Source organism: Ambystoma mexicanum, chromosome 4p (assembly GCF_040938575.1).
Source record: "Ambystoma mexicanum isolate Mex_15411 chromosome 4p, UKY_AmexF1_1, whole genome shotgun sequence".
Taxonomy (NCBI): Eukaryota; Metazoa; Chordata; class Amphibia; order Caudata; family Ambystomatidae; genus Ambystoma; species Ambystoma mexicanum.
Window position 1 is genome coordinate 304,252,906 of NC_090927.1, and position 24,182 is coordinate 304,277,087.

Below are 24,182 nucleotides of genomic sequence, written 5' to 3' on the forward strand. Positions count from 1 at the left end.
CGACCAAAAGGCAGATAGCAGGCTCAAAACAGAGATGTACCTTTGTTCTTGGTAGTAATTGAAATATTGCTATTGTGAGGAAGATTGCTATTACACAAAACCACTGTCGATTCTGCAAAGTTGAAACAACGCCAGAAACCATATTTCATCTGGTCATGGAATGTCAGTCACTTGCACTCCAACGCAAGCAATTTGGGACCTTCTTTGCCCTCTCATCTCAACAAATGAACACAGAAGAAAGATGGGCTGCCCTACTCAGTGGGAAAAACAATAAATATATATACACAATCACTCGCTTTCTCAGCAACATACTGGAACTCAACAGAAGAAACCTCTGAGATACACTATTTTTTATTATTTCTCCACATTTTAAAGAAACAGATGAAAAAGTTTTCAAATAAACTAAATCATAAAAAGAAAATATATATATTGCTAAAGTATGTAGACGACTGTAAAATAAAACATAATTCACTGGCGGCCCCCATCTAGTTTTCTATTCTTCTGATAAGCTTTCCTTTTATTCTTGTCTAAATTGAAATCCTTATTTGGAACGCGCATGCAGTAACATGTTAGTCTCTATGCCCTTCACTCTCCTCCCCCTCTAGAATCTTCCTCCTGCACTGTCTTCTGTTCTTCATTCTCCCTTTTATGACTGTTCCCATTTTTCTCTCACCCTCACCAGCGCTCTCCTCTCTCTCACCTCCCCTCCTTCACTCTCGTTGACTCTCCTTCCTTCACCTCAGCTCTCCTTCCCCCGCCCCCTCTCACTCATTTTCCTCTTCAGTGTCACCCCACCTTTCCTCTTTGCTACACCACCATTAACTAATTTCCACCGTGCTAGCGCAGGGAATGGGCCAGAACAAGACAGAGCTAGCACATGACTCTCCCAGGTCTTGTGCCTCAATAAGCAGACCGCTTTGAGAAGACTCAGCACTGAACGCTGCCTAGTTTTCTGGTAGAAGTCCAGTTGTTGGATCGGAGGTTGCTCAGGCGTGCTATAACTCCACAGAGCTGCTGCCCTAAACACTATCAACCAGATCTGTTCTGAAGCTGTATTATTACAAGTATTGCACGTACGATTAACCCCTTCTTCAATGAGCTTTCAGAAGACGCAGCACTGGAGACTGCATGCAGAAACTGCCAAAGCCTCACATACAGCTGTACAAACTGGTATAAAAGTCCTGCAATTTAAAGACCTCTCTTCATTAGGGTGAATATTGTGACCAATCAAAATGGAAGAGTCCATTATTCGCTTAAAAGGGTTTCTTAATCAATCACTATAGGCATGTTTAAAATTGTGGACATGATGATGTTCCCATAATGCTCTTTGCTTTTATGCAAATCGCCTGAATTGGGTTATATCAGGAGATGTTATGTTGTGCACCCGGGCCGGGTGGCCAAGCTCTTTGGCCCCACCCCCTCCTTCCCACAGCCCCGCCCATCCAAAGAGGTGACAGTTTCCCCAGTACATTGTTTCCATATCAAGCACTGGTGCTATCCACACCCCTGACTCCCACACCACTAGTCAGTCTTACTCTTCAGTAAATTCTTTCCATTTCCAGCCCTGGTGCATCCACACTCCTGACTCCCACACCACTTGTCAGTCTTACTCGTATTTTATCCCTCTTTTTGGCCAGTGTCTGGGTGGTTAAGTGGAGTGTGCTTGGGTATGGGGAACATTTGCTTGTGCTTGAGGATTGGATGCTACTCTTCTGGACTACAGATTTGGCAGGTGCCGGTAGTAAGTTAAGGGCCTGTCGTGGCTCAGCCAGCTTATGCCATAAAGCATCTGCCTGACATGTTGGGTTTAGTTCACGGGCAGCTCAGTCCACTGTTGACAGTGAGCTCCTGATTTCCATGTATTCAATATTCATGTAAAAGCTTAATTTTCTAATATGTCTGGACCCCTGTGTGTGGGAACGTGCAAGGGCCACATACTGTTGGGTCAGCAACCTTTGCTGACGGTTGTCTTGCCCTGAAGCAAGCATCTCTATCAAGTTGAGAGGATTTGTTGATACCCGTTATTATGGCTCTGGGAACCTTACGAGCCTTTGTCCAAACTATGTTCTCCGCTCCCCATGAGCTGACAACGTCCCAATACTGCAATGAGTATTAGGACCAACAGATCTAGGTTAACAACTGTGTTCCCTCTGGTATAGCATCTTCCATTACCGCCAGTGAGTTTTAAGGCCAACCAGGCAATGAAACCAATCAAGGCTAGGGATGGACTGGAGCCTGGAGGGTCCACCTAATGCCCCGACTGACACCCGCATCCGGAAGTGGGTGGTGGTACCTGCACTGCCCCCCCACCCTGCCCCCCCACCCCCACCTCCCGCCTACCTTTCCTTTCTATTGCCTCAAACATGGGACTTTGTCACACGGATCAGAGAATGCTTACTCTTTGGCTTTCTTTTTTGCATATCTGCTGCTCTAGTCTGTCCATGTCCGCCATAAGATGGGCTTCTCTGCCAGGTAGGAGGGTGACTCATATTTTGATGGCAATTTCATTAATCTTTTCTATAAAGCATGCAGCAAAGTGGCATGATTAACGAGTACATTCTCACTAAAAGTGCAACATTTGGTCAAAGGAGAACTTGTGAAAATAATTGTCCAATCCACATTTTCAAGCACTTTTATGAAGACAATGGCAAAGAGAGAGTTTTTCTTAACGTTTCCCCAAACTCATGTGTTTGAGATGCCGTTTTCAAAGGCGGGACTTTCTGTATTAAGTAGCACACCAGACCAAGAGCTCCTAAGATTACATTTGACATGGATCCATGTAAGAATTATGCCGGATTTCCCCACAAAATTGTCTCCCCAGTTCCCGAAGCCGGGGAAACTAAAAGGCCATGTTTGAGCAACAATACAACACCGAAACACAAAGATCAACTGTTGCCAGCAATCAGAGACTACCCCTTGAGCTCTTTGTCTTTGTTTTGCATTTATGCTCATTAAAGTGTGATTAACGTTAGATGGCTGCAGATATAGCAGTGAGTATGTATTGGGAGTGGATGCAGTCTGAGGAATGCCAATGAAAAGAGACCAATGTTTGAAGATTAAACATTTGAGTGGGTGCATAAAGCTGAATGCAGTGTGAAGCAATGAGTACAAGTGATGGCATAATGCAGTTTCTTTCACTCTATTTCTCTAAGTCTTGAAAGCATTTTTAAACACCCATTACTTTTCGTGCTGGTAATTGAAGGTTCCATCGGAAAAAATTAATATACTTTTTTTTATCAACATTTCACTATAATGATTCATACATTGGCAGGTTGTTGTAGTATGTTCCAAGCCCATCTCTATAAATTTGAGTGTTATTTTAGCCCAATCAATGGCCCTTCCATCATCCTGGCTTCTCGCCCGCTCAGGTGGGCTCCTAAGTATATGCTTTCCATTCCCCGCACTGTATCCATGTAAACCATGAGGAATCCCTTTAATCATCAAGTCGTTTCACAGCTTTAGGCACTCCCTGTGGCAGGCTTATTTTGGAGGCTGATGCTGACCAGCATGGAATACCAAGCTTCTTTTCCACTTTTTTCAATTGATTGAGATACTGATTAGGGGGCTGTGGATGTTGGTGATGCAGCACATAGATCCTTTGCTGATCAATAAGATTTAAGTTTGTATTGCTGCCAATTTGACTTGTTTAATATATAGCAAAATAAGGAGGAAACATAACTAAAACACTGAACAGAAATGCATATAAGTAGATTGATTGAAAATCTGTGAGTAAATCTTAAATTTGCATAAAAAGTATGCAATCTTTACAGAGGCAGGGGAAATACCCTCCCCCCAAAGGAGCCAGTGAACTTTTGGGGCTGGAAGCTGCTGGGATCATCGCTGGGTCCGGGCCTGGCTGTGCGGGACGCTGGAAGAGCGGGGATTCGGTAATGGCGCTCATGGCCGGTGGCGCGAATGCAGAGTATGCAGCGGTGCCAGAGGCGTATGTGATGCCTATCCCAGAAGGCCTCACTCCTACCCAAGCTGCCTCCATCCCGGAAGGATGGCTTACTGCTTTCCAGCTGCTGCATTTTGTAGGTAAGATGCTTGCCCATCTAGAATGTGAAATCAACTTATAGTACATATCGGACCAAGTGTAGGATGTGTTTCTGCACAAAGGTATACAACTACATGCATGAATATTGTCAATGTGGTTACTACAATAAACGTGTGTTCGGATTGGAAATTAGTTTGTATCCATTTTGTGAGGCATCAACTTAAGGTCTTATGAAACGAGGTTCATCGTTAGTTGGGCCTCAGAGCAATCAATGTTTATTTAGCTGGTAAGTTTAGCTGATTCAATCAATCTTATGATGATTTAATCAGTATTAGTATAAAATACTATTATTTTTAATGTTCAAATTTACAAAAGAGAACATGTCTATTGATAAAATACATACAGCATTATGCAAAGGACAGGTGAAACAGGGTAACATACATTACACACAGAGCACGCATTCACTTCAAATAGATTTTTTTTACATCAGACACGTTTTGAAAAGTCATTGGTGTCACATAGGAGAAACTGATCTCAAAAGAAGTCTTACCATAGGAAGTTCTGTAGAGAGTAGCATGGGTCGACATCACATAAAGAATTCAGCATACAGTAGTTAGCACGCCTTCATCAGGACCACAATTATTTCATACTGGACTCTGCGTGAATTCCAATAAACAGTATTGCGATAATTATACATGAAATGGCGGTAAAGATTTGATAGAAAAAAAACATACATTCTGTACTTTCACTGGGGTCTCAACTTTGAAGTTAAAGCCCATCTTCATCACAATTATGTTTTCTTGTGTTTTTTTAGGACCATCTGTTTATGAAGGGTATCCAGTGATTATACTAAATAAAAAATAGAAAATGAAATTTAAATGAATAAAAAATAACGAAAATAAAATGATAAAAAATATATTTATATGTGGGGGTGGGGTAAGGGGCTACATGTGGTGGGGAGGAGGTTGGGTTGGGGTTTTAATCATGGGGAAACGTTTTTTTTTCTCATTATTTATGTTTCGTTAAAATGTCTATCTATTTTTTCATTCGTTAAAATCAGTTAACTGTAAATCACTGGCTTTCACGGGCAGTTGGGACGGAATTTGCATCGCAGGAAATGCCTTCATATAAGGATTTGAGGGCCGGGCATGCAGCCTTTTTGTCCCCGTTCTGCAGTGCCCTGTAACAGATGTTTTTGTTTGTGTTGCGCTCCGTGCTCCAGATAAGATTTGGAAGTGGGAGTATTTTGCTCCATTTTTTTTTAATGTTGGGAGTAAAATGATTTTTAGTGAGTAAAATGTAAGTCCAATTCCCAATAGGGGTATTTTATAAGCAAGTAATACTGTGTTTTAACTGGAAAACTGTTAGTTTTTGTAATAATGGTTACTTTGTACCTAGTTATTCATGCACATTAAGGGATGCATATTTACTACTTCCGATCAGGCAGTGAAAATAGTAGTTTCTTCCTGTGGTAGTACATGCACTAGTGGTCCAAACATATCCATATAGCTGGGCAAGTGAAAACCGGGGCACAAGGTCCTACGTGTCTATTTTCTATTTTCTAGTATTTCTACTCCCCATGTTTATTTTTGGGGAGTAGTATTTGCCTATTTTTAGGGAGTAAAAGTAGCGATACACCACTTATCTGTAGGGTCTGTTGCTCTGTTCTCACTCTGTTCTATGAACCCAGTGGCTCTGTTCACCAGCCAGTGCTGCTCTGGGGGTCCTGTGGCCCGCAGATACCTGAAATTACCCTTTATGCACGGCAGCACTGAGCACTATGTTTTTTTAACAGCTCGGGAGGATGAGGTATGGGGGTGCTTGTGCTGCATTTGGAGGCAGGAGGAACGTGAGCATCTAAGGTAGAAGTGGGACCGGAGTGCCTACAGTTCACGTTTGTGGAGAGGAGGATATGAACCTCTCTAGTGCAGCAGTTAAGTGCTAGGCCATAATTTTGATGATTTGTAATAATCCTGGTGTTTTCCCCTGGCTATGGGGGAGGGTGTGAGCCTATGTCCTGCAGACCCACAGGCTTGGATAGTCTGCTGGTACCTCAGGCTGTCCACGGGGAATGGGGAGGTGCGGGCCCCATGTGTTTACTTTGCTGGATCTCATACCTGAGCAATGCATGTCCTGATTAGACCTACATGTTTTCTGGGGCCTGAGAAGTGCTTCTGCGTCATGGACACTGTTTTTCAATGGTATGAAGGGGTCCCAGTCAATCAAACAGAATTGATGAGTGGTAATGAAATGTTAAATGAATATGGCCATTTTCATCCATATTTGGTATTCCATTGCCTTCTGTATTTGTGTATAGGTCTACGTGACTGCGAACCCTATAGGGCTCCAGCAGAATCGAGAGAGAGGCCAGAAAGGACATTTCCCAACAGCCTGAGGGCCCGATTCTGATGTTGGCGCAGTGAGCGTGCTAAAGAGCACGAATCACTCTGCCAGATGTGGACGGCCAGGCTCCACCACTATTCTCAAGTGGTCCTGGGCGTCCTCGTAGTGCACGACAGTGCACCGCCTTCATTGCACCTGTTTCTGGTGACAACGGGCACAATGGAAATTCTCAGCAGCACTTTCCTTAAATAACGACATAATCGTTATTCACATGCTTTAAAACAATGTGGCAGCTGTATGCCAATATTCACCTTTTGGCCTGATAATTACATTACAAATTACCCGTCCCACCCCCCAACCATTAATCTTTGTCCTCCACCCACCTGCACTGCGACCGGCTTCCTGTGACACTCCTCCACAATACCGGCACCAAAATGGTACCGTACATGTGCACCATTTTAACACACATTAAAAAGTGGAGGAATGCCACAAGAATACCCATCTTAAATAGAAGGTAACGAATGTGGCGGTTGCTAGGTTGGTTTCCAACCATCCTAGCAACCGCCACATATATTCTGAAAGTGGCGCATTCATACTGACCTCTGAAGAATGGGCCACCTTCAGAATTGGTCTTAAGTAACGACGCTTTTTCCAACCTTTGTGGTACTTAACACCCACATGCAAATCGGGCCCTGATACCGTTACGAACGGTCATCTTGAAGCAGGGAATCATCTTCACCACTCAAAGGAAGAGAGAGAGAGAGATTTAAAAATCCAAGGAGGCACAGGGCAGCCAAGGGAAACATTGCCATGAACAGTAGAACAAATGTAATGCACCATGTAAGCACCATTGACATGGAGGACGAGGAGGGCAAATGTAATATGCGACGTTCATTTCCACGCAGTAAACTAGCCCTGCAAGAGTCTGATGGAGGTGGGTGAAATTGCAGAGCTTCTAATGCGAATTTTTGTTGCAAATGTGACATGCCACTTTCATTATCCCGTTAAGTGCTGCAAGATAATGTGAGAGCGGTTTTTGAAACAGATGTGGGACATGGAGCTTCTATTACGAGTCATTGATGCAACACATTCTGGGCGCACAGTATTGTGTGGTAAGAGTCATAGTGAAACTGAAGAGAGGAGAGTGACTCCTGTTGTAAGAAAGACTGATACAAGAATGGCAAGACTCATTTCTGTTTTTTAATGTGTGATACTCAACTTGTTACCTGCCTGAGAGATAGCAAGAGCCGTGGTGAGGCTACTGAAGTGACTCAACAAAGAAAAGTCTACAATATGGGAAACGACTGCTGCCACAGTTAGGAACTGTATTCATTGTTGCAAGTTCACTACTTCAGAAAGTGTAATGACAAAGATATTATGGTTTAAGACCTGTCCAATGAAAAATGTCTTTTGTAGGGGAGAACCGGGAAAGGCCCCAACCAGACAGAGAGAACAAGATATTTCTAAAACAGGAGTTTGGACATTGGTTATTTCATCGAATCCTCAGTAGACCGTACATGAGGTCACAGGAAGGCGACTCTGCACAGAGCCATCCAAGCTTTGAAGGAACATCATTGTGATCAAGAGACCAGATTTGCCCAGTTCTGTTTTTAACATTCTAATGACAATCCTGTATTTGAACAAAATATTTGATTTCAAAATCTATTTGGTCTCCAGCGTATTTCTTACTCTGTTCACCACAGTGGAATACTGCAATCTACTGTGTGAATGTGCTCTGACTCCTTTTTCACTAAAGGGGCAGAAGCCCCACTACCCAACCGTAGCTATGACCAATTGACGCTCTCATCATCGTAGATGTGAGGAGGCTAGGACACCCACCATCTGCTCCCTCCCTGTCTGGAGAGGAATCCCAGCCCAGTTCTCTGAGGCAGAGAAGCCTCATCTTGGTTTGTGTTCATCTGTTCATTGAATGCCCACAAGTTGAGCAGGGTAGTGGGTAATTCATAATATGATGCCAAATGCAATCTAACCTTGTCAGTTGCCTAAAAGGCCTGAGCAAAATGTATACTGTGCCTTATTTCATACTCAAATCTGTAGTAGTGCAAACTGTGTTATTGTTCAGTGATGCTCACTCATTGTTGTGCCAATAAAAGTGCATAACATGGAGTTGAAGGTTTCCCATCACTGCTCAGTCCACTGCTTCAAATGTTTCCAAATAGGAGCTGGTGTGTCATTCCTGTGTGATGCAATGCAATTTACAATACCCATAGGAGCTTTATATATTATAGAAAGAGCTTGTTTATTTCTCTCTTCTCAGGACCCTTCTGGGGTCTCTAGTTTCCAGCACTTTACTCATAGATTGTAATGTTTAAAAAAAAAAGATAAGTGTCTTACTCCCAAACAGATACAGCTCATAAGGCAACAGTTCAAGCATTCCTCAGTTTCAGGTTCAGAAGAGGAAGCAACAGTGCAAGTGCACCTCATGAACATGAAAGGTGTGTGGGCATTGAGAAATTCCTCCCCAAAGGCTAAGTATTTTTCCAAACCTTCTTTGACTGAGTGAGGTGGGTACTTTCTGATCTGAGCATTCAAGGATGTCCATTTCGACCAGAGCAGACAGGGGCAGAGTTTTCATCTGCCCTATGGGCAAGATCCAGCAAGGCAGACAAATCTGTTGCCTTTTTATGTCCCCCGTTCCTCAGTTTCAGTGATGCTGAAAGGCAGCAGCATCTTGAGTCTAGAAGGCTACAGCATATGCGCGTTCCTGCTGCGTTGCTTATCACTGTACAATTCTGGAACTCCACCATTACCTGCCTGAAATCCTTCAGCTGGCTCCCTAGAGGTAGAGCAGCCTGCTATAAAAGGACACCACCACTGTACTGTTATCTCAACCAACAGGTTGGGACTCTTTTTTTTTTTTTTTTTTTTTTTTTTTTTTTTTTTTTTTCCCGTGCAATGAATGAGTTAATGGTTCATATTTGCCGTTCGGTGCTAGCAAATCAAATGGTACCCACCCAAGAGGCTTTGGTCACCCTCCTATTTTAAGATTGTTATGTCTTTATGTATTTTTGCTTTCTCAGGAAGCAGGGACCTGCATTTCTTCCTGCATTGGCAAGAGCCCATAACGTCTGGGCGATTCAATTTAGATTATCTGGGATCCTGCATTCATCTTGCTCCTCAAGTGGGGAGACAAGGTGTTAAAGACCATGAGATAGTCCTTTGGTTAAGGTGGCCAAATTTGTTCTTGCACCCTGCTCTGCCTACCGGTGTGTGTGGTACCTGGAAGGAGCCCTGTCTTTGATACTCCGGACCCAGGGGGTAGGTAGTTGGCTGACTTGATGGCTGAGATACATTTTGTGGAATTGAATGGAAGATTAGCGGGAGATAATCCGCCCATGCATATGTTTAGAAGAGGGACTTATTCCTCAATTTTAAATGATATTTTGGTTGCTTTCTTTTTAAAGAGGTCAGAGATTTCAGGGTGGAGGATAGGCTGGGGAGTGATCATCGGCCACTGGTGCTATCTGTTGATCTATTTAGCGCCCAGCCTTTATCTGAGGGAACAGAGGATAGGGAGTGCAGCCACTGTATTGTTCACCTGAGCAGCTTGCAGGTGGGAACATGTCTAGTCTCCGATTAAAATCTCAGCCATTCTGCATCTAATAATTTCTAAAGAGATTTACCGAGAGGATTGGTATTAAAATTCTCCTGTCTGGCTGAGAGGATCCCAGAAAAATTATGCAAATGGCATAAGGGGAACTTAAAGGATTCACTCTCTACTAATGTGCACAACCCCTGGTGGGTGAGTGTAGGAAGCAGATGTGTATCTTGAATAATGCAATCTGGTGTGGAAAATTTGTGGCGGGTTAAATTTACCATTTGAAAAGAGCATATAAGAAATGTCTAAAAAAAAAAAAAAAAAAAAAAAAAAAAAGAAGCAAGTTTATACAGAGACTCAGTGGCAACTCTTTGCAACAGCGGTCTCTAACAATGACAATAAATTATTTTGGAAATTGGTGGCGAAAGGTTGCGACTTGGCACAGAAACCCCATGGAGGGGCAATCACTAAGGATACATGGGTATCACATTTTCAGGGTATTTTCTTTGACAAGCTTTGAAGTGACCCCCTAGTCTAGAGAGGGTGGCCTTAAAGGTGAAATACACTTCACGAATACAGAGATGTTAGAGGTGATTGGCCAAATGAAGTGCAGCAGAACCGCAGACCCGGATGGGCTGGCATCAGATTTGTTTGTGTGTTTCCCATACTGGTGGTTGCCCGTTTTGGGCAGGTTATTTCCAGCTGTTACAAAGGGTGTTGAGGTGCCTAACCTCTGGAGGTGCAGGATAATTGTCCTGATTTTTAAAAAGGAGGTTTTGGGGGACCCACCCTGTTATAGACCTATCTCCCTATTGGATGTCTCATCAAAATCTTCTCGAAATGTATTTTCTCGACTGGAGGATTGGGTTGCTAAGAATAATATTTTGCAATCTTTTCAGGCAGGCTTCAGACATAGTTTTACGACCGTTGTTCACTGGTTTGTCTTGAGTTTAATTATTAATAAATATTGCAACGTCGTGGGGGACCTTGTATGTTACCTTCCTTGACCTGGAGAAGGTATTCGACTCAATTGACAGGGCCACTCTATTGCATAGGTTGGATGAAATGAGGGTCCCATCAGGGCTGCTGAAGTTGATTCAAATTTGTTATAGGGATACCAAGGCGGCAGTTCAATGTCCATGTCCATTTCTACACCTCAATCCCTCTAAGACTGAGGTTCTGTTTGTTCCAGCTTCAACTATTCCTCCTGCTCTTCCTCCGCTGTCTCTTTTCTTTCCTCCTTCTTCTTTGCCCTTTTCCAATTCTGCACACAATCTGGGCGTTATCTTTGATTGTTCACTTTCTTTTACACTGCATATTTCTTCTATTGCTCGCTCCTGTACTTATGCTCTTTTTAACATTAGTCATGCTCGCCCCTATCTTTCATTTCATGCTACTTACCTTCTTCTGTTCTGTTTGGTTTTTTCTCACATCGACTACTGCTCTTCTTTCCTTTTTGGACTCCCTGTCACACATCCTCTTCCCCTTCTACCTGTTTATATTTCCTCGGTTGTCTTCTGTTTTTTGCTCTACTATTACACCTTCTTTACTGTCTATTTCACTGCTTCCCTTTGAATGGCTCCTTCTCTACCATTTTCTTTCAATGGTCTTCAAATGTACTCATGGCTTGGCTCCCCTCTATCTTTCCTCGCTAGTTTTGTTCTGTTCTCCTTCTCAGACTCTCTGATCACAGAATCTGCTCCTTCTTACTGTCCTAAACACCCCTGTGTATCCTCAGCCTTTCTGATCTTTTACTCTTAGCCCCTAAACACTGGAATTCTCTCCCTCTTTCTGTCCGTTCATCTTTATCTCTGTATTTTTCAGTCTAATCTTAAAGCTCGTCTTCTGTCCCTTCAATCAACTTAGTGATTCTATTCTTTTCCCCCTCCTTCTCCTTAAAGCTGTTTTTGAATTATCATGCAATTGTACCAATTTGTAACAGCGTTTCTGGTGAAAGGCACTCTATGAATTCAATACAATGAAATGAAGCTCAGGGGGGATTACCCCCTTTTTTAACACCAATAAGGGGGTAAACCAGGGCTGTCAGCTGACCCCGTTGATGTTCACATTGTCTTTGTCCGATTTTGACCAAAGCAAAGCTGATGGTAAGATCCCAAATTGGGCAGGGTGGAGTATAGCGCATTATTGTATGCGGATGAAACCGTGTTACTGGGGTTAACTCCAAATTCCCTTTATATTGGGTGTATCAGAGCTGCCAGAAGCATGGAAACTGCTCTCTTGAACATCCGTGAAGACCTGCTTTCCAACCTTGATTCCAACACCCCCTGTGTCCTCATCTTACTTGATCTCTCCTCTGCCTTTGACACGGTCAACCATGCCATCCTGCTCAACCGTCTCCGCGATAACCTGTGTATCACCAGTCAGGCCCTGGCGTGGCTGACTTCTTTCCTCTCTGATCGACCCTCCTAGGTTCAACTTGGGTCCTTCCTCTCCTCCCTCTCTATCTCTACCTGTGGTGTTCCCAAGGGGTCTAACCTCTCTCCCTGGCTGTTCAACCAATACCTGGCACTTCTTGCCTACGCATTGCCGCGCTCTGCCGCAACTTCCATTGCTATGCGGATGACAATCGGCTCATTCTCAGGCTACCCTCAGCCACCTCTTCTCCCTCTCTCATCTCTGTCTGTCTGTCCGCCATCCAGGAGTGGTGTGCCGCCAACGATCTCTGCCTTAATGACCGAGATTCTCCTCATCGGCACACCCGCTCCCTCCTTTCCTGCCACTCTCTGGCCGGCCTCTCTTGGTCCTCTTCCTGCTCCCACCTGCGAGGCTAAAAACCTCAGGGTCATCTTTGAAGTCAAGAAGTCAAACTACCAGCTGCACCTCCTCAGAGGTATTCTCCCTTTCCTCTCCTTCCCCCCCCAGAAGCTCACTGTCTCCTGAGCTCTGGTTCACTCCAGGCTGGACTACTGCAACAGCCTCTTTCTAAATCTGCCTGCTTCTACCCTCTGCCCTCTGCAACTCATCCAGAAAATGACTGCGAGACTTGTCCTTGGCCTCAAGCCCAGGGATCGTATCTTTCCAGGACTGAAATCTCTCCATTGGCTCCCAGTGGCTGCGAGGATTAAGGTCAAAACCCTCTGCATTGTCCACAAGGCCTTCTGGGGCCTGAGCCCTCAATACCTTCAACACTCTCTTCCTAAATATCTTCCTTCTCAAGCTCTTCGCTCATTCGCCTCCAACTGCCTCAGGGTCAGTCGCTTCTCCAAGCAACGAGTTGGCGGTAGATCTGTCTTCGGCAGGGGCCTCCCTCTGGAATAGCCTCCCTGCCTCCCTGAAACTTGAGGAGAATCATCTTCGGTTCCGGAAGCACCTCAAAACCTTTTGCTTTTTCTCCTCCTCTCCCCTGCTAACTTTCTGACCGAAACTGAAACTGCACTGGTTAGCTGGCCACCTTCTGATCTCTGGCCCAGGTCCCCTCCCCCGCCAGTCGCACACCTGCACTGCCTTCCTGGCAACCCCTGTACTTGGGGACTGTTTCTGTATCCTACAGTCCCGCTACCAGCACTTGACACCTGTTATCTGCACTTGCCACGTGCGTGCCATACTTTGACTTAATGTTATTTATTCTATTATGTGCTGCACTGATCCCCGCCCCCCACGCACTTTCCCACTTCCCCCTCCCATGCACTTGCGCGATCTGAATGAGATCGTTGTCTGTCTTCTCTCTGTTCCCCCTCCCTTGCCTTGTCACGCCTTGAAACACTTGGGTATAGGCGAGTTATAAATGCCATATCATATGCCAATACAATTTTCAAGAATAATACATTACAACGAAATAAAAGCAAGACAAAAATTATGATATTCGGTAAGCATTCTAAACTCTGTAGCTGGACTCAAAATGTTGAACAAGTAGAGGAAGTAGACACATATTTGTATTTAGGCCTTCTGTTCTCTAGAACTGCCAGTTTGGCTAGCCACGTAAAATACCAAGCAGAAAGAGGCTGTCTTAGAGTAAAGGGTTTATTGCGGTTTTACCACCTGTATGGGGCTCAGAAATTGGATAGGTGTCTGTATGTCTATAAGTTGAAAGTTGCATCACTAATGTTATACGGAAGTGAAGTTTGGGGATATCAGGATTGTAACCCCATGGAGGTTGTTCAGAATAGTTTTTTGAGACAACTGCTTGGGTTCCCGCCTGGCTGCCCAAGTGGTGCCTTGAGGGTTGAGCTGGGACTACAGGATATTCATTTTCTAGCACCATCCAGTCTCATATCTTATTGCGCAAAGCATAAATTAGGTTTTGCTGATGATTTTAACGTGGTTTTGGGATTCCTAGAGTTGGAGGCCTCTGTGAGTGTGGTGAACACAGGTGGCTTAGGAACGGGTATGGTCTCTGGCAGGAGTTTTTGTAAGTAGCTGGGAAAAACTCAGAGCTAGTTACATTAAAGCAAGTCAAGACAAGTGTTCTTACCTGGTTGAAGGGAAAGGCTCTTTAGTCAGTGGTGGTGAATTCTCAATATTTACCCTCGTTGGCTTGCTACATTGATTTGAAGAGCTTTAAGTTGGGTCCAGGTCCCATTACTAAAATGAATTCACCTGCAGGCAGAAGGTTGATAATCCTGGCACGTTTAAACGGTATCAGGTAATATTATCCCCAACAAAAATATTGCCGTAAATATGGCCGTTTGGTTCGCCATAGGCGATATTTTTATTGGGGATATTATGTGGGAGCAGGGATTGCTGGGGTGTCCCCCGCACATTAAAAAGTGATGCAGAGTTTTCCGGGGGTGTCCCCCGCAGGGTCCATTGTGAATTTCGCAGCATATATGCGATATTTTTGTATGGCGATATTTTTGCGGCAAAATTATCACATGGAACTGTTTAAACTTGGTGCCTCTGTCCAAAAGGAGGAGTTGGATCAAGGGGTCTGGCAAATAAAGGTGTAAAACCGTGTTTGATGAGGATCTGACCCACTTTCTTTTTATTTATCTTCATTATCATAATGTGAGGAAGGAATAGTTCAAAGCATATTATAGGAGTAATCATATTAGGTCTATTAAGGAAGCAATGGGGCTCCTTACAAGTTTGGCGGTGCAGGAAAAAAGTGGCAGCAGTTCCGTTACTGCCACTTTTCTTGCACCCCTAATAGTTTGCCAGTTAGGGTTGCCTGATTTACCTCCAGCCAAGAGCTGGAGGTAAGGGAGGCACCCCAACAGCAAAAAACAGCCGGTATTAAGTGGCGATAAAATCAGAAATCCCCCCATGGAGTCCTATGGTCTCTCTAGAATGGGGATTAATTTACTGTTGCCGACACCTGTAATCTGCCGGCAATACCGGCAGATCAGGCGCCACTAATGGTAACACCATTTGGTGGTATCCTGCCGATTTACTGGCGGGATACCACCAAACTTGTAATCAGGGCCATATTTAAAATTATGAGGATATCCCTTTTGTTATATAATTTGGCTGCATTTATAAAAAAAAGAGCCTTAAAATTGATATTGCACATTTTATACAATATGGGCGAATAGATCACTTATGTTTCTGTCCACCTTGGAGTACATCAGACTGTTTTTTAAAAACATTTTAGGGTTGGAGCTTGAAGATTTTAAATTGGATTTTACGTTGATGTATTTATTATGTTTATCTGATTGTATTTTTTTTGTAATGATAATGGAGAAATCCGAAATAAACTTTGATTGATTGCCTACCGAAGTAGACTCCTCCATCCTGCAAGGGGCTAAGAGCTAATCCCCTCCCGCCCCCTACTCCAATTGATAATTGTTCTTGGTGCCTAAAGACCTGGTCTGTGGCCATCTGAGACTGAGAATTGACATTGTGGGTATCTATGAAGCAACATTAAAGAGCCGGTTGATGAGGTCTTGCTAATTTTAAAGATAGCCATCTCTTCTTCTATTTGGTTACACATTCTTTAATACCCTGTAGGCTAGTTGTGACATTCTGCTATGCACCTATCAGCAATATGCTTTCTACAGGCACATTGGGGTTACATTGACCAAATGTTACCCCTTCTTTTTGAAGCCCCATCCAGTTGGTGTGTTCAAATGCTCCTTTGACAGTTTTGTTTCCCCAACTCTTTCAGGCATACATAATGTGGACCCGTATAGCACAGCTGATGCTATGTTGTTGAGGTCTTGGCGCTAGGTTCTTTGAGTGGAGGTGAGTTAAGAGGCAAGATTTGAAACCTGAGCTTTTGAATACGGATTGCAAGAGAATTGTGTGTCAGTATGTTTCTCGCTATGTTGTGAGAAGAGCACTTGGATTATGGGTATCCTGAGAAAGGTTGCAGGTATTAATAATGTAATTTCGTATATTTAAATAGTACTCCTCTTTACTTTGAAGCACTTGGCCCCTTAGGTTAAGGGTAGTTTTTTCAAGTTTCCTGTTATATATTTTTAGTTTGGGCTATTATGTGTCGATTGCATTGGAGTACAAATAGGGAGGAATGACATATGAGGAGGGACACAGAGATGTGCCCACACATTGCCCACACATGACCATGCTAATCCCTAAGGCCATTCCCACTCTTTCCTGCCTCCCCCTAGCCAAAACACCTCCTCATGGAAACTCTGAGCTTGCTTAAATCAATGCAAAGCCTGATGGTAAGGCTTTGCATTCAACGTGCCTGCCAGAGTTTATTCAAAGCAGTCTTGTTGTGAGAGGTAATTACTTAATTTTCTGTTTGGTTTGTTTTGTCCCTTGCATATGTCACACTTGTTTACACCCTCATGAACTGGATCACTGATTGTTCTCATCTTCTTGCTATTGTATAGGCCCCTTTCGTGGGAATGCCTCTGCCATCTGTGAATGTTCTTGTAAGTAATTTCTGTTCGTAATTGACATCCCTGTTCTTCAATAAATACAATTACATCACAGGCGGGATCAGTGCAAGTTTCCCAGACATGCTCGTGCAGCGCAGACAGCAACCGTGTAAGAATTGCTCACATGAAGGAATGTCTGAGTCTGCAAAAGGTAAAGTGCCCTTCACATGCAGGTACAGCACAGGCAGCAAAGGTGAAAACGACCCTACACAGTGCAGCACACCTTTTTAGGGATTTTTTGAGCAAGTGAGTGTGTTGCACGCCCGCTAGGACTACCATGTTACACGCCCTTAAATTGTACATTGCCAACCAAACAGTCCCAGTAAGGCATCACAAATTCCGAGATGGTGTCTTGGGCAGATGAGCGCAGTCCTCTATATACTTCTCTATAAGCTCCAATGTAACTGCACCCAGGCCTGTTCATCACAAGATTTAAAGGTGGTATACATACAATGCGACCGCAGGTGAAGAGCGGTCATTTGACCCACTGCATGCCTGCTTTGTACACTCTGAGCCCCCTCTGAATCTGCGTGTGCTCTAGAATCAAAGCAGTGACCCACTGTACACATCTATTGATCCCTGTGCCAATTTCGGGACGTTGCGAGGCATTTTAAGAGGCGTTTCCCCCCGAAACTTCTGTCAGGACGTTATAACTTGTAGTCACTACTCTTTCCTGAAACACCATTTTAGAACTTCCCTATAAGCGTTCCATCATAATATTGGATGGGTTGGCATTCATTTAGTGCCTTGTGGTGGTTGGGCTGTAGAAGGGTTGGTGATAGTCAGTACACCCCCTTAATAAGATACCTCTGCTGGTTGATTGCTTGCTGCGAAGGTCTACCTGATGATATCTGCCCAACATTGAGTACCACTGAAATGTATTCTTCTAATATGTATTATTATTTATCAAACAGACCAGTTGCACAAATATTGCTAAATTAAATGCAAGGGATACATACATGCTAATAAATACCACCAATTAAGCCCGAAGAGATGATTCGGTTGGTAGTGCGCACTGCATCAATATTCTAAAATGACAACTCTTCTATATAAAGATAACTCTTCTTTACTTGACGGCAGTGCTAAATAATGGTGCTCGGCCATACAGGCGACGACCGGGATGCATTTGACTGATGTTGCAACGCTCCATCTTTCAGCCCTAGCGACCTGGTGTCGAAAGGTGCTGGACCAAGTGTGCCTTTTTTGTAACCATTAAAAACCTTCCTGTTTGGTTTTTAACTATAGACTCCGATCATGGCTGTGTCTCAGCTCCATCACAAAAAAGCCATCAGCGGTTTCCCACCACTTTATAAAAATGACTCATTCTACCATAACATTGTCACATTGCCGTTGCAGGAGTATTATCGCATGGTCGCTAATGAAGGAAAGCGTGTGCAGGCTGATGACGGTGCTGTGCAGGGGTGTTGCTAGGTTTGGAAAAGATCTGGGCTACACTAATGTCGGGACTGTCTGGGGCTACAACCAAAATACCTGGGGCTATAGCCCCCTCGGCCCCCCCAGCAACGCCTCTGGTGCTGTGTAATGTAAATCAAGAAGTGGCTGCTACAGCTGGAAACAACGGGGGTAACCAGCCTTGGGGACCTCATAAGCACAAAGCTATTTATTTATTTCATTTATTGATGTTTTATATATCGCCAAATTACAACAGTCGTTTAAAAAGTGGATATCAGGTGGGAGTGGGAGAAAATAAATGGAAGATGGGGATACTGTGTGGAGAATTAGATGGGGGCAGTTAAACGATCACTGTACAAAGCAGTACCTGTAAGATGCAGCACATTCTTGTTAGGACCTACAACACAAGACCCACCACATGAGGGATGCAAAGGGATGACAGGTTCCAGACGGTCAGAGAGCACCTGATTCACGGGCAGTTGTGGAGGCCAATCTGGACCTGGAGATCTGTGTCCACTGTATGATGCCACAAAAGGAATACTACTATGCAGGAACACATGTATGAGTAGTGGTTTCTAAACACTTTATCAGCCCTACAGTACTGCTAAACCATCATAAAAGGTGAATCAGTCACAGCATGACCGGTATACCAAAAGGTACACCTCCTTCATCTCTGTACGGTAGCATGGGCCAAGGGCAGGCTATGCTCTTGGTGTGAACCAGCAAGGAAGCATCCAAACAATAGTACTGTGGTACCAAAATAAAAGAAATGTGTGGCCAAGCTTATATTTACAAAAAATATATAAAAAAAGAACTGAACTATCAAAAACAATAGCAACCCACCCCTTTAAGGGGATACACAGAGCATGCAGACTATTAGGTGAAATGGGCATTCTGGGTATGAAGAACAGCGACATGCCAGCAAGGAGTCTTTGCAAGCAAGTTCAAATGCAAGCATATGTATTATATGTATTTTAAGATGTAAAGTAGGGTCTTACATTTATTTATTTGTATGCTTATAGAGCGCCGAAAGCCCGCAGGCATCAGGGCGCTTGACATAAATCATACAACTAACCCCTCCACCAAAGCACAAAACAAAAACATTTAACACACATACAACAGCAAGTATCTTAACCCCAAACCTTTAGAGGGTTAACTAAGGCTGTGTGCTACAAAGCAGGACATGTATGTAACAGAGCTAGGGTGAGAGCACAGCTGTTAACAAAGACTACTACCATTCGGTAATTCATTCAGAATAATTCTGAGGTTGGTAGATAAATACACATGTTGCGAAATTAAATATTTGTTTAAATAAATGGGTAGACTGCTGGCCCCACAACCCACGACAATGCAGTCGGTATTGGCCATAGAGCACCACTCGTCAATCTGAGTTCTCCGGAGTACTTTTAAGTCCAGCGTTCTTACACGATTAGGGCCCACTATAGAGTTAAACCAAGCCAAAAGCTTCTTTTTCAGGGCTTCCCTAGATTCAAATTGGCTTGGTCTGGCCACATTAGTAATTATAAAATTCCTGGAATCTAGGGCAACGTTCATAATACTCGGGTCACAAGGGCATTTCACAAAGGTCAATAGAACAAGGCCAGGGGGACAGAACCACTGCTTTATACATTTAACCTTCTTTTAGAAGCTCGACTGGGTGCATTCTGGTGAGTCCAGTCTGTCGAGCTGGTTTGACGCTATACAGCAACATGGGCAACTCTGCAATGGCTCGAGGCTCAAAGAAACTTGGGACAAGCGACAATGTGCACAACCAGGCTAGTCGGAGGCCCGACAGTGGCTCAATTTCAGACATGTGGCAATTCAACTTCAACAGTGAGCCGGTTTGTCTGGGTCCGACAAAGCAATGCGGTTCTGTAGCAGCAATTGGTTCAAAGAAGCTGGAGAACAGGCAAGTGATGTTCTAGCAGCGATTCCAAAAGTCACAATAGCAGTTGAACCGGCTTGCAGTAGTTCGGAGATGCAGGGTGAGCCAGATGCAGCTTTTGCTTGAAAACTGGGGTGTTGTGAGGCCATTTCTAGAGTTTCAGAGATAAGCGCAAGTCCTTTTACTGCCCTTCCCAGCCAGGAAACATTGGAAAGTGAGGCCTGGCTACTAGATATTGCTTTCTGTGAGAGAAAACCAGAATCGTATTGCATAGCAACAATTAGAAATGTCAGGCCAGTACACCCTTGCGGATGGCACTCTGTCATACTTGGAAAAGGTCCCTCCCATATACGCACTGGGTGGGGTTGGAATGTCATCTTCCTGACATCTGGAGGACCATGCTGATGTCACAGGTCAATGTTGAAAGCACGGACTCCAAAGTCTATGTTCACCCTGACTGGAATTCTTCCACCCATCTTGGATTCAGGCAAGAAGGGCAACGATAACACCCTCTCTTGGACATTTCATCATTGTTGCCGAGGACCAGAATCACTTTACATTCATCTTCCGGTGGAAGGACCTGGATTCATCTTGTTAACATAACCTTGTTTCCTGACACACCCCTGCAGAGGGACACAAACTGTAAAAGCAACAGGAATTGACTTTTATACTTTTGTTTCTATTGGAGAACTGCTTGGCGGTTTAAGCTACACCTAGTAGACAAAAGGTAATCTCTCACATGCGAAGAACTGGGGGGGGGAGCAGGGCCCTGCAAAGGAAGGTACAGTCTTGTACAGTGTCATTAGTGACTACACATTTCTCTAATGCAGCTCCGGTGTTGTGGTGACCTAGAGTTCTCAGTGGGTTCCTGACTTAAATATGCCCCTGCATCATGGGAACATGCCCCTCCCATATCATCCTGTTGCTGGGGAGTGAGTGGGTCCTCTGGGGAGAGTTTGAGTGTATTCCTGCTGGTTTCAGAGGTAGTTTTGCAACATGGCTGGTCTCTGCCGAACATATTGCAAGAACCTTTTCTCTTCCCTCCCATACCACGGAAGGAATAGTAGAGGAACCGGCCACTGCCATACAGAGCCTACAGTTATAGGAAAACCTAGAAATACTCCAATATGTCACTGCTCTACAATAGCTTTACAGAAAAATTGCCAGTGGTAGCATAAATTGCGGGTTAGCGAAAGGGACAGGACTCCCAGCCTTGCGACAGTCCTTATGTGCACTCCCTCCATGCCTAGCTAATACTCTGGAGACCATAGGAAGTTTGGACCTTTTCTAGCCATTGTGGGATAAATTTATATGATATGATACGATATGGCATTTATAACGCGCCTATAGATAAGTGTTTCAAGGCGCAAATTTCCTAATCTGTCCTCAGCTCCATGCTGCTGAAAATTGTGATTCATGTTCTTTAATCTGGAAAAAGACTGCCTTGCTTTGGGCAATCCCTTGCATTGACGCCCATGATCCTATGCTGACTAGATATGAGTTTCTTAGGCCTTCAAATCCATGTTTGTTCGGCAATACATTCGCCAGTCCATACAACATGATGGAATAAAGATTTATTGATGTACATAACACAATTTTAGGGTTGACTTGTCTACCGCGGCCTACAGGATGAACTCCATGACGCCATGTGTCAACTCATCTTCCTCCAGAGACTATTTCTGACTACATAGCGTTAGTTATCAAATTAGATCCAACATCAGAAGGAAGGAAGGAAAGGGAAGAAACCTAAAAAGCTGTCCATTTAGTAGAAGGGGATTCACATTCCCCATGTGGTGATACCGAACGCATGCAACTAGGTTGCACTACAGGGACATTAACCTATGAGGAGCATGAGAACTTACAGAGGCTAGCAGGGTATCCACGAAGGATGTGCAAAAACAGTCCCCGTCCATAAGAGGAAACGATCAGTAGAGACTATTGGCAGGTGAGACATTGAAAGACTCCTTTTTGACCAATCGTACCATAGTTTCTCATAATTTTCCCCATATGTACATTCTTGTGGATTTGTACTCCAGCTAGGAATGGAATGGAGCTTTAGCCCTGCCGGGTAGAGTTTCCACAGGGAATTTTATCACTAAAAGAAAGGATTGTGTTGTACACCAAAGCTAGAATAGTGCCCATTTTGTCCATGACTGGGTGCTTACATCCCGGCCAATATCCCACCAGTAAAACCCCATTGGGAATGGTATGTGACCAATATCACCAAGAAGTGATCACTTTTGACCCCATTTCAGCACCACATTTTCAAATTATTCTGGGCATACAATGATTGGATTGGCAGAAGAAGAAAGTAACTTTCATGGGACATCACTGGTTGCTTTTCGTTGCCAGGAGGAGCCTTTGCAGTTTCCGGATACATCATTGTCTTGTTGTCCATCCACCTCAACTCTGGCCAGGATCCTGGTTACTCGGGACAGCCTTCCACAAGAATACAGTGATTTTCAGGATGTGTTTGATCTGATTGAGGCGAGTAGTTTACCACCCAGCCGCCTGTTTGCCAGATAGAGCTCCCGTTCGGAGCTCAGATACAATACACCAGTGCATTTCCTTCTCCTCAGAAAGTGAGTACATCATATACATTGAGGACAACCTTAAAAAGGCTTTTATTCGCTATTTCTCTTTGCCCGCCTGGGCTCTGATCTTTATTATTCCCATCAAAATGTGGCTGTGCTCTGCCCTTGTGTGGACTGTGTGGTGAGTTAAAAGAAAGAGTCAGACTCTTAGAGGACATTTCCAAATTAGTTTTATTTAAATGATAAGATAATGCCCTAGCAATTCGAAAGGAACTTAAGGTGCTAGTCTGTCATCAGGATGTCCCAAGCAAGAAAAGTCCTCTGTACAAACCTAGTTCTACCCTGACCCTACCATAAGAAACTAAACTTAAACAGTTCCAGGTGATTAGCTTGATTCTCCTGATATATCAGTCTTTTGCAACGGCTTCCTTCTTTATATCAATGGGGCCTCTTTCTGAGTTTGCCGGTCCAGAAATAAGGGTGCTGGTGGAAACTTACTGGCACCCTTTCCAGACCAGCAAACTACAACTCTGCCTGCCAGGATTGTAGCGTCCGGCAGGTCTGACCTGCTGGGCGCATCGGCCCTGGTAGGCAGAATTGTCCCGGAAGCACCGGCATCGTTAGCAATGGTGCCGGTGCTTCGGAGTCCCCATTCTTGTGGATTCCTCTGGGACTCAACGGGAATGGGGACCAACGTTTTCCAGCCCCCGTAACACCGGAAACAGTGTTAAGGGGGAAGGGGCCACCTGCCTGTGGCACCGGTGGGCTTCCGACAACCTTTTAATGAAGCCCAATGTCTTTATTCTGGTTGTTATTTATCTAGCAGAATGTTCAGTAATAGTCTCTCTTTATTTCTCTTAACTCTTGATATTCCTTTAAACATTCTTGGACTTGATGTTCACTTTTAGGCCAATCTTTCTCGTGATAAATTCTCAGTCTATTGGTCCAAGTTCTCTCAGCTAGTTCTTTCCCTTTGTTATTAGGTTCTGGTTTGAAACCTTCATAGACATCCCATTCAGGATTATTCAATTCCCTGCTGCTCAGCTTTATACAGTTCCAATGACATAGGTTTATATTAAGTAACTCTTCATGAGTACTGAGACGAGTTCCTCTTCTCGCATTCCGTTGCCTCAGCGACCTCCCGCTTCTCCTGTACTCCCTGTTACCTCTCTTCGGGCTGGGGAACGTCGCAAGCTCTTGCGTTCGCTTGGGTTCTCTTCTCCGGTACTTGGTTTCTCTTTCCTTCTCTTGGTCACGCCCTCGTCTCCAGCTGTCCCTCTGCCGTATGTGGAGTGGGCGTTTGGGAAGCTGCTCGCGGTCCTAATTACTCTTTCGTTCTGGGTACTCATTGGTCTCCCATTCTCAGCTTCCTGATACGATCTGCTCTGAGAGAGATTTGTCATGAGCAACTTTACAGGTAAGACATTTACTTAAGTTCAAGGTACAAGTTCAGCGTATGAAGGAAGATAAGTTACATAGAGGGAGAACATCTAGACCCCTTACTCTGGGCCGGCTCTCTTCAACTGACATGCACAGAACCTCCGGGGGCATTCACACCACAACATTCCACAGGCATTCTATCAAGCAAGCATTCATGCAGGACCAAGGCAGGGAAACACAAGACATAACACTTCCCTTGCACCATACA

At 44.2% G+C, this 24,182-nt stretch overlaps 1 protein-coding gene across 2 annotated transcripts in view; it reads left to right on the forward strand.

Moving 5' to 3' along the window:
* The window catches only part of TP53I3 (tumor protein p53 inducible protein 3), a 207,928-nt gene that overhangs the window by 109,905 nt on the left and 73,841 nt on the right, over window positions 1-24,182 (forward strand). For both annotated transcript variants that reach the window (XM_069605866.1, XM_069605867.1), the window contains one exon: window positions 3,771-4,038. In XM_069605866.1, the coding sequence (XP_069461967.1) occupies window positions 3,771-4,038 (268 nt within the window). The remainder of the gene's footprint in view (window positions 1-3,770; window positions 4,039-24,182) is intronic.